General features: G+C 46.6%; 1 protein-coding gene across 2 annotated transcripts; it reads right to left on the bottom strand.

The window, feature by feature from the left end:
* Positions 1-887: 887 nt before the first annotated feature.
* Positions 888-8,462, bottom strand: FAM110C (family with sequence similarity 110 member C). 2 transcript variants are annotated; one of them, XM_026517867.4, is made up of 2 exons: positions 7,286-8,462; positions 888-3,939 (listed from the first exon to the last, which is right to left on the bottom strand). In XM_026517867.4, the coding sequence occupies exon 1, from the start codon at positions 8,280-8,282 to the stop codon at positions 7,317-7,319; it is 966 nt and encodes a 321-aa protein (XP_026373652.1). In that variant the 5' UTR covers positions 8,283-8,462; the 3' UTR covers positions 888-3,939; positions 7,286-7,316. The 2 variants fall into 2 exon arrangements, with proteins under 2 accessions (XP_026373652.1, XP_026373661.1); XM_026517876.4 differs by having other exon boundaries at positions 888-3,330.
* Positions 8,463-11,220: the final 2,758 nt, after the last annotated feature.

Raw genomic sequence — 11,220 nt, 5'->3', positions numbered from 1 at the left:
TCTGACAGCTACCTAAGACAGCTCCTGTGATGCCTGGGGGGGCGGGGGGGGGGGGTTGTCCATTGTCTTCCTGGAAATGCAGACATTTCTTCTCCAAAGAATGCCTGTCTTTAGCTGCCGGCATAGGTTTGGGCAAAGCCACCCAGGACTGAAAAGGAAGCCAGTCTGGCTCAGTCAGGGCAGTGATTTAAGGATCAAGCTGCCCTTCCTGCCTCCCTCCTACCTCTCCAGTCCAAGCACATGCTGAGAGCAAACTTGGTGTTCATAGAGTTTGCCTTCAAACTCTTCAAACTCTCATGAGTTAACTAACATGAAAGGTTATAAACTGTGCTTTCTTATTTATCTTTGTGCCCATTTTCCAATATCAATATTAATAAAGATGGAAGAAAAATATTTTTAAGCAAAAGACTGATGAAACAAAGAGAAACGGTGTGCTAAATATTCAAGACTGTTTTGATTTCATTCCGTCTGCAGGAAGAGCCAGAGACTTCCATGCCCTCTGACTTGCCTACAATGCTTCCTCATTTCTGCTGATAACCTGACATTAGGGAGAAAGGGAGACAACAGGAGACATGACTGATTACGCACACTGTGGCTTCGATGTGTTTACACCGCACAGATTCATAACCAGTAATAAATGAGAAAAAATACTTTATTTCTTTAATACAGAATACATAATATTGCACTCTAGTTGCAGGGAGTGTGTAGAAAAAACTCTGTTTACAAAACCACCATAACAATTGCTCGGGCCTGATGTTTTATGGTATCTCCAACCGTAACCGTAACTGAACTTTGAACCTACTGAAAAGGGCAATGTTTAATAAAGCCTTTTTATTTCAGTGTCAGTGACCAGTAGTTTAATATATATATATATATATATATATATATATATATATATATATATACACACACACACACACACACACACATATATGGCGAGGAAACTTTACAGTGACATAAACACCTCTCAGTCAGAGGCACTGCTAATCTGTACCCCTAGATTAGTGAAATAGATACTGTCAAGCTATTTTTCTTGCTTTATCAATAATTATTTCTTTTCATTGTGTTTAATCATATTATTTTATGTGCTATTCTTTCATGAACAAACGAAACTATTTCACAGCAGTAACTATGCTATCCCTGTGAAAAACAGTTACAAGCTTTTGTTTTCAGACTACGCTTCAAAGTTTGATTTTCTCAAAGTCACTCAGCAAATTGGGGTAATTCAGGATTAAGAAAGGACTTCTTATCTCCACCCATACACTTGGGACCTGACACTGAGGGAGCATCACTGGCTCCTGTGGGAGCCCGAGGACACCCTGTCCCTCTTCTTGACACCCATCTCTGAGAACTCCTTCTGAATTCACTCCAGCTGAATTCTTCCCTGCACCTCCCATGAAGCACAGCTGCTTCTGGAAGACCTTGGTGCTTTTAAATGTAACCAGTGTGTTTATATATCTTTATCCATTGTGTGGATTATGGGTCTGCACCACTCTGACCTAAGGTAAATATGATCGAGGTTCTAGTTCATCCTCTTCTGACAGTAGGAAGGCACAAAACAGTTTTACCTACAGCACTGACATGTACAATTAACATAATACCTGTAAATAAGGGAACTGGGTATATGTAAAGAGCCTTTAAAAAAAAAAAACTCCTCTCATCCTTGACATTACCTTTTTAAACTAACTTCAATCCATTAAACAGTAAAATAGCAGCATTTTGAGAGGAACAATTGGGGGAAAATTCTTAAAGCATGAATCTGCTAGAGTCTACGATGAGAAAGGAACATTCATGGGCCAGGAGAGGCTCCAAAAATGCGTATGTGGGACTTACCTGAAAACCAATCACCATGGTGCTGAGCACTTTACAGAATAGTAAGTACTATGCTTACAGTCAGAAGGGACACCGAGGAAACAACATAACCCAGGAGAAAACGACTTAAAACCACACTGATAAAACTGAAACTATATGATGTTAAGGAAAACTACCTGAAGACCAATAACTGTAAAAATAAATATTAAGGAGCTCAAAGACCTACTCTCACAGTAAAAGTTACAAAATAGAACACAATATTAAACCAGTACACGAACATATCAAAATGGATTGGTTTATAAAATGTTCTACCATTCAGAAACCCATTTTTCTCCCCTCCATACTCTTCTCCATAATAATTTTGTTCCTGAGGAGATGTGTTTTGTTAAAACACAACAAGCTTTGAAAGAGTCAACTGGGTTACAACTTTTCTTTGGATAATCATCATCGATATAAAATTTCTCTCCCAAGGCTTTGAATCTGAATCTACGTAGTCTGAGTGTCAGGAGTGGGTGAGGGTCACGGTAACCCCCGCCCACGGCGTTCTGATCCTGGAGTCTGCCGGCTGCCCACATCCTCGGTAGGAAAGGCTGAGCTGGGGTCAAGCCTGGAACGACTGCGAGATCCATGGAGGTGGCAATCAGACAAATGGGCAGGGTGTGTTCTGTGGAACTGGGGCTCTCCTCCGCTCTGGGCACTTGGGAACCGTGCAAAGGAAGCATGCTGCCATGCTCGTGAGGGAAGAGAGCTCCTGAGTCTCCTGCCAGCACCCCGAAACAGGGCATTTTTAGCGGTATCAACTCTAACTTCTCTTTCACTGGCACGTCCACACGTCTACAACCCAATGGGAGTGGCTTTACTGAAATGACTTTGTAGCCCTCAAGTGATTTTAAAAGTCCTTTCTGCAGTTCAGTTGGCAGCGATGCTCAGAAACAGAGGTGTCAGCGTGAGACCCTGTGTTTGCTCTTTGTTGGACGCAGTGTTAAGTAGGACGCGCCTTCCCGAGATTACAGGACTTGGATGTGATTGGGTCCAAACAGTCCACACCGATGGAAAGCAGTAAATGCTATGACATTCATGCTTGGTTTTCATGCTCTTTGTCTTTTTTCTTTTTAAAATCAATTTAGATATTAAAATGCATCATCGTATCTCTTTGTCACCAAGCCAGTCAAACAGATGTCCCTGAAAATATTTCCAAGCAGCTCCCCCTCCTCTGCTGCTGTCTAGAAGCGAGAACAGATCCACCTCAAGCAGGAAAATACCTCCTAGAGTTTCACTTGTCTTAACAGCTGCAGCTCAGCTAATTTCCAAGTTCCATGTCCCCCCTGTTCTCCATAGCATTTCAAACCTTCTGAATGACGTCTGCTTCTTCAATGGGTGCTTTATTCCTGGGAAAACAGCAATCGTGTGGTCACCTGGGTGCACTGGACAAATCCTGGGGCACTGAGGATGGCCCTGGGGTCCCCAGTCATCCAGGACACACTTCGAGGAGCCCCCACAGTCTGGAAGCCTGGCTTCCTGAGGAGTAAGGAAAAAGCAGTGAATGAACACGAAGTCTAGGCGAGCGTTGTAAAGCCAAACGCTATACTACACGGCCCGATCCTCACAGTCTTCGGTTTTGTGATATTTTCTGCATTTTAAAGTTTGAAAGGAAGTTGGTAGCCGTAGCAAAGACAGCCATCATCTGGTTTCTGTGGCAGAACAATTATGTATCTCCCTGAGGCCTTTTTCTGGACTTTTGACTCTTCTGTTTGCCTCCAATCACTGAGGAGGCAGTAAGAAAATTTCTTTTCAATGTCAGTAAGGCCAGTGCTAACTATCACAGACAGGCAGTCCAAATAAATATGTGAAGGCAAACAGATTCCACCCTTTTCACACATAAATCTCTCTGAAAGGCCCAGGGGCTGGCCTGAAGACAGAGAAGAGTGACCTTCTAGCTCCTCCAGCCACTCGTTCACCTAAAATCCACTCTCAGACGGTGACTGGAGAGCTTCTCAGCTCGTCAAAAACGAAAGGAGCAGAAAGAGAGGAGCATCGCAGACTGTCCTGTCCCCCTATGGCATCTTTGCAAAGAGTGAGGCACGGTTCTTTCCCAGCAGGTACAGGGGGCTTCTACGGGTGCTCCGTCTTGTATGGAAGAGAAATGTGAGAATATCTGAGCTTTTTGCCTTGAAATTGAGCAACATTCATCCCCAATTAGCCCAAAGAACAAGTTACCACTCTTTTACAACACTAACATCGATAACTTCTATATTCTGTGGGAAAGATGGACAACAACACTAACATCGATAACTTCTATATTCTATGGGAAAGATGGACAACAACTAACATCGATAACTTCTATATTCTATGGGAAAGACGGACAACAACACTAACATCGATAACTTCTATATTCTATGGGAAAGATGGACAACAACTAACATCGATAACTTCTATATTCTATGGGAAAGACGGACAACCAGAGACCGACTCTGGGCAGCCTGCTGTTGTAATGAACCAACGGACAGGAGATGACCAGCACCAGTGGATGAAGATCAGGCTCACGCATCACACACTGGGACACACAGGGCCCCAGTCTCCCAGGCAGAACTGCTGCTCGCGGATCCGCAGTGGGATTGCACACAGAGTCGATAAGCTGTTTTCCAGCTCTGATAGTCTCGATTTTGAAAAGCAAGCATTTTTACTTTACATGAGTTTGAACTGATTTAATTCTGGATGGGATATTTTTATTTTACTTTATCTCTATTTACCAAAGGGAAAAAGGCCTCTATAAAAATACATTCGTTTTCCTCCCCACTTAGAAAGAACACCTTCGTTCATCTCAGATTTTCTGAATTTTTCATGAAATCCTAAAATGAATCTATATGGATTCTGACACAAATATCGTGATAAACTAAAGAAAAACTACTAGCTTGCATTCTTGCTTCCACAGCTTCCAGAAGTTATGAAATTAATCTCAGACAAGGAACCCTGTGAGGACAGGTCAGCTGCCTCTTTGTTCAAGCTCCTAGATGACCCTCTCCAAGGGAGGTAATGGCTGCTAGGCTCTGTGCTTTGGGTCCTGCCTCTCTCTGCTGGTGATTCCTCGGAAGTTGTGCACAGACTTTGCACAGTCCCATTGAGCTGGACAGAGCCCAGGGAACTCACATCCTCCATGACCACATAAGCAGCCAGCCTTTTGGTCTCCTGCAATGAATTTCAATGATGCAAACTATGGTTTTAGGGGAGCAAATCTGTGAAGCAAATCTTTACAGTGCTGGTGACCAGCGATGACACACAGAACAGCAGGCCGACTCTGGGTCACAGCCATCTCCCTTCTCTGAGAAAAAAAAAAAAAAAAAAAACAGCTCAGAAGGCAGATGACACTGTCTTCCACTGGAACCAGCAGGATTAAGCGAGAGGGAAAACCTCCGCTCTCCTGCATAGATTCACACTAGCAGTTTCCTAAACCTTCTGTCACTTTTTCTCTTGCCTCAACTACTTTTTTTTGCCATAAAAGTGAGTGTTCTCACAAGCTAACCCAACTTCTTACATTTTTCATAGGCTCAAACCTAAAAGGGGCTTCAGAAGTTTACTTCCTAGAGGGAATCTTAGACTCCCTTGCAGGTCACTGCTTTGGCGTGGGAGCCTGGACAGGAGGGTGCATCGGGTCTGAAGGGATCAGAGGGGACAGTGCTGATGTTAATGTTATCGGGTTTTATTTCTTTTTGTCTGTCCATCATCTTGTTATCTCCACACTATTTACACCACCAATTCTACCTGCCCTCTGTGCACAAAACACAGCACAGAGCTGGCAACATGAAGGGAACTTATTTTTAAGTTTACTGTTTCCATACTCCAGTAGATAATGGTTTTCTGTTTCCCTTTTCTAGGTTCCAATCATAAAACACAGATATACAGATTAGTAACTATACAGAATCAAAAAGAATAGAGGTTGGAAACGATCTGCCTATCTGCCTTCATTTTACGGACAATGGGATGCTAAGGTGGAGGAGTGATTACTAATGGAAGACACTTCCGGATCCCCCCACTTTAGTGCTCTGTCTACTAGACCATGTCCCTCTGGAACCATGCCAGTCTCCACGACTTTCCTCCTTGACACCAAGGCGTTCTTGGTAGCTTGGGGGGAATGTACACACCACAGTTTCAAAAGACAATTTGTGAAAGTACAAGCTAATGTGTTGTTATTTTTAATTTAAGCGTTTACTGCCTATATAGATTCTAAGGCTGGTGAAAAATACAATAATATTCAATAAATTATATGGAAAACCTTTAGTCATGGTTCTTCTGAATCCAATCTATTTCTCCTTGTTAATTTTCAAGTCTGTGCTTAGGCCATGGCTACGTAAGGAAGTCAGGCCTTTGCTCAGTCCTCAGACAGGTGAGCTGTGTACAGTCACGTCTTGTAGCAGCCTCCCCACCACTCTGAAGACTGATACTGCGTCTCCGATCAGTTTATATCAAGGGAAGACAAAATACTTCCATCTCATGAATTTTGTTTTAATCTATAGCAAGTTGTCATTGAAGAGTAAGAGAAAAAATTATGGCGCAGTCTTCAAATTCTTGGTTCCTAAGGAGAACCAGAAAAAGGTACCCGTCTCTTCTCCCTTCACTACCCCCAAAATGCCCTCACCACATGTTCTTGGAAGAAAGAGAAGAGGTCACTAAGGATAAACATTCCTTAGTCCTCAGTGAAAAAGAACTTGAGATCAACCCTGTGCCACTGGTGTCCAAGGGGAAGAAATTTATCTCCTGTATGATCATAAGAGGTAAATAAATGATAGAATCACAACCGTGCAGAGTTCTAAAACACCAGTTATAACTGAGTCCAGCCCCAGTTCAACAAACTGACACCCCTTCTTGTGAACTAAGGCTCTTCTTAGAAAGCTCTCAAGACAACTCAAAAAAATTTAGCCACATGGAGATTTGTGCAAATGTACGAATGCCAAACTGATAAGATCCTGTAAAGAAGTTCTCCCTCTCTTCAAGGTTTGATGAAGGCCTCCAGGAATGAGCTCAGAGCTTTCCCTTCTGTTGGAGAGGGATTGGCAGTCCCAATCTAGGGCTACAGGTGGGCAGTAAGCGCTGATTCAACCTCAGGATGCCCACAGGTCAATTCACACAGACCCTCGGGCTCTCAGGTTAATTTCAATGCAGGAAATAACAGCAGGGGTGCAAACTGCTCTCTGACTGAACATTTTATAACTCTGACTTCTCCTCTTACCAGAATTACATCTCCGGGCAGTTAGAACCAAAACACTCAAAAGAAAGGGTGCTGGACCTGCAGGGGACCTGGATTGGCGACCGTTCTCTCTTTAGCTGTGGTCCCTTGGACGCATGAGCCTCTGTGTCTTATTATCTAGGGTCCCTTGCAAAGATAGAGGACTTGATCCGTCCAACCCTGCCACACCCACCAAGCCCTCACAGACACGCACACACAAAGACACCCCTCCCAGGCTTTCCGGATGCATACCTGGGGTCCAAGTCTCCCAGAGCGCGAGCGGTCATGCCGGGCCCTGCAGCTCCTGGCCGGGCTTCTCCTTGGCTTTCTTACAGGTGTACAGCCACTTGATGATGCGGGCGTTCCTCTCGATGACCGAGGTGGTGCTGGGCACCTGCTCAGTCAGTTCTTCCTCCTGCAGCCCCTCTTCACCACCGCTGTGCCGGGAGAAGCCGCTGTCGGAGGTGGCGACGCTCACGCTGCGGACCTTGAGTTTGACGCGGTCCGACCCCGCGGAGAAGTTCTCCCTCCCGAGAGCTTCCACCACCTCAGGTTCCAGGCCGCAGAACTGGAAGAAGGTGTCAAATTCGGTCAAGGACGCAGAGTAGCGGGAGCTGAGGTCTGATTGCGATCGCTGCAGCCCCCCGCGCCGTGTCCCTCGCAGCTCAGGGCCCCGGGGCGCAGCCGGGACTCCGGTGGGCGTCCCAAAGGGCGCTGGGCGCTCCGGGGGCGCGGGAACGCCGGGGGCCGCAGGGGCTGCTGTAGAGCCAGGCTTGGTCAGGACAGCCTCCTCGCGCCTGGCCCTGACCTCCTCTCCCACCCGGGACGTCTCCAGGGGCACAGACGTCTTGTCCTTGCCAGGCCCCTGGAAGAGCTTCTTCACCAGTCCCCCCCTGGAGCTGTCGGCGCCCTGTCCTCGAACGAAGTCGCATTTCTGCCTGTAGATGACCAGCGAGTCAGGCCTCAGCGGCTTCCGAGCTATGGCCCTGCGCGCCACGGCACCGGGGACGCGAGCTGGAGGCCGAGGATCGCCCGCAGTCCCTTCTCTCGTCCCGGGGTTGCTGCCCTCCGGAGCGGGGCCCGGGCCGGCTGCAGGCGGGCCCCGCACGTACTTGGCGCGGTCGGCCGCCAGCCTCTCCACCGCGCTCCTGCGTGCTGGCACGGCCGCGTCCCGGACCCTGGGGGCCTCGGGGTCCCGGGTCAGCAGTCTATCGTTCTGGGGCGCGTCCAGGGCTGACAGGGCACGCATCCTCGGGGCTCGGCTGGTGCTCCGCGCCCCGTGGAAATGCCCTCCGCCGGCGGTTCCTGTGCGTCTTTGGTCAATTCCGAAGTCCGCGCGGGGTGGGGAATGGCGCCCAAGTGCCAGTCGGCCCAGGTCCAGAGTCTGGGCAAACCCGAGTCCGAGTCCGCACCTATTGGCGACTGGCCCTAGCAGCACCCCCCCCCCCCACCCCCGCACCCCGGCTCCTCCCCGCCTGCCCTCACCTCCTTCCCGGCACAGCTCCGGGTTCAGCACCGCCCCTTGTCGGGCTCCAACCCTCACCTTCCGCCGAGCCCCGCCTCTCACCTCCCGCAGGGTAGGTACGCCAGGCTCCGCCCCCAGCACTTCGCGGCCGCGCAGCCAATCGCCGGGAGGAGCGCGGGGCGGGTTGCGCCTAGTGGGCTGCGCAACCAGGAGGGGCTCTCTCTGGCGCGGGAAAGCCCAGGCTGCTCCCCAGGGCGGAGGCGCAGGAACAACTGAGTTCGTTCAGCCCCAGGTATCAGCCGCCTCCTCCCTGCCAAGGGCTGCCTTGGGTCACCGCTGGACGCTGGTAGTTCCGGAGTGGGGTAGGGCAGAGGGACCAGGCTGTCCCCACCCCTGGGTCGGTGCCCTACGTCCTTTAAATTCTTAAAGTGACCTCTGCGTGTTTCGAAACTGTTGACCTTGCTTAATTTTCTAAGGTCTCCTCCTGGGCACGTACTCTTACCAGAAAGGAAACGGGTATAAAAGCAAAGAAGACGCATCGCACCACAGGTTTAGGCTGTGTGTCAGGTAAAAAGAATCTGGGGACACAGCAGGGATCTGGATTGAGTCCAGACTCGGTCACTGGCCAGCCATGGGTCAGACCAGACGAGACCACCAAGTGCGGAGACTCATGGGAAGAGCAGGCTGGTGGCAGAGGGGAGGCTCGAGGGAGTTGGAAAAAAAACCTGACCAAAAACCCAGAATGACTGCTGTTTTTACCGTAACCAAGGTAACGGGGAACCATTCACCAGGGCAGTGGATCAGCTTAGGAATGCTAAAAGTATAAGAGAAAATATTTCCAAAATTCCATTATTTCCAAAAGCTGGACAAAGGACAAAATATTTGCTGGAGGAGTGAAATGTACATTTTATCTCTTACGTTAAAGCCAACTCCAAGATATACTGACCTTTCAAAGCTGTGGTTGAGTGCAGCACAGCAGCCTGTGGATGGCGAACAGGAGGGTCTTAAGGTCTGGGGTAGATTTTGTTTCATCTCCTGAGTGCCAGTGGGCACCAGAAGGGGCTGGTGGTGAGTCAGCTGTTGCAGCGCCGACCGACCACCATCCCCTGATGATCAGAGAACTGCAGCTAGGTTGTGCCAAATGGGTCTTTAGACCTTTAGTCCCTGTGAGGCTAAATCCCATAGTCAGGGATAGAAGCCCAACAAGAAACCAGGTCTTCTGAGAACCAGACTACCCAGATAGCATACTGGGGAAATGTTACAGTCACAGGAAAAGAAGACTGATCCATTAGGTAAGGGGGTGGAGGGGAAGCATAGAGTAAGGGAGAGATTTAGAGAGGGCAGGATGCTGGGTTGGACACGTTTCCCACAGCTGATGGGAGCCCAAAGTCTAGCCTTTTCTCCCCTCAAGCAGCATGGTCTCTTGTCAGTCAGAGGGGGAAAAAAAAAATATATATATATATTTTTTTTTTTTAATTGCTTTGCCCAAAGTGGCTACCTTGTCTAATTTGTACTTCTTCCTGTGCAATTACAGCAGTTCTACAAGAACTCCTAAGCACGGGGCCCCTGGGATTTGTCTGAGCCCCGGGTGCCTTATTTATTCACCAAGTCCTTATGGACACATAACAAATCTTTCAGGATCTTTATTTTGTCATTTGTAAAAATTCTCACTTTTATAGCTTTTATAGCAACATTCATTGCTTGATATTGAGCACTAAATAAATGTTAATCTGAACAACCTAGGGTTAAGTTTCAGCTGTGTTTCCTCTTAAGCCTGTATGGTTGGACCTCTCAGTGCCTCTGGTTGCTCATCTGTAAATCAGAGCTCATTATGTCCACTTTGATAAGATTTTTGTAAGTTAATGAGATTATGCACATAAAGGACTTAGCACTATTTCTGGTATGGAGCAAATTTTCACTAAATGTTAAATTTATTATTTTGCTGATGATGGTTATAAATTAGCTGCTTATCAAATTTTAAATACAGTTAGTAAATTCACATATGAGTACTGAACATATTAAGAATAAAAGTAAAACTACTATAAATACAGTTGTATTTAAGACATTGCTCCTGGACAAAACTAATTATATTTCTATCCATAATTTTCTACCCATTAAATATAATTTATGGGAAAAGTGGATCTGGAATAGTATGATAATGACAGGAAAATTGTCTGAGTAAAGTGTTCTTGTTGCTCAATTTGTAGCTTAAACTTTGACCTAATTTCCTTTCTGGTATCATCTCAAAAGACTTGGTCAGAGCAGGAGAAAGTTTATGGACGCAGTGACCGACAAACCCTATTGCTAGGAATTTACCCCCAAGGAACCAAGAAGAGATGTGCACACAGTGTGAAGGTGTTCATTGCAGACAAATAGTAGAAATCACCCTACATTCAACAAGAGGAGGAAGGGCTAGGTCATGAGTGATACTCCATGGGATAGTATTATCCGACCATTTACAATCATACTTCTACACAGTGTCTTATGGAGTAAGAAATTATCATGATATATGTGGGTTTTTTAAAGTATTACAAATATAGTAGCAGTCTGGATAAATTTCTAGAAACACAAAACCTCCCAAGAGTACATCATGAAGAAATGAAAAATCTGAATAGACCTATAACTAGTAAGGAGATTGAATCAATAATCAAATATCTCCCAAAAAAGAAGAGCCCTGGGCCTGATGATTTCACTGATCAACATTTAAAGAACTAATACCAAT

Source organism: Ursus arctos, unplaced genomic scaffold, assembly GCF_023065955.2.
Source record: "Ursus arctos isolate Adak ecotype North America unplaced genomic scaffold, UrsArc2.0 scaffold_8, whole genome shotgun sequence".
In the NCBI taxonomy this organism is placed as follows: Eukaryota; Metazoa; Chordata; class Mammalia; order Carnivora; family Ursidae; genus Ursus; species Ursus arctos.
The sequence above is the reverse complement of the archived record's forward strand: the minus strand, read 5'-3'. Positions and strand labels throughout refer to the sequence as shown.

Coding starts and splice junctions, on each gene's coding strand:
- FAM110C (XM_026517867.4), bottom strand. CDS start 8,282: ATGCGTGCCCTGTCAGCCCTGGACGCGCCCCAGAACGATAGACTGCTG.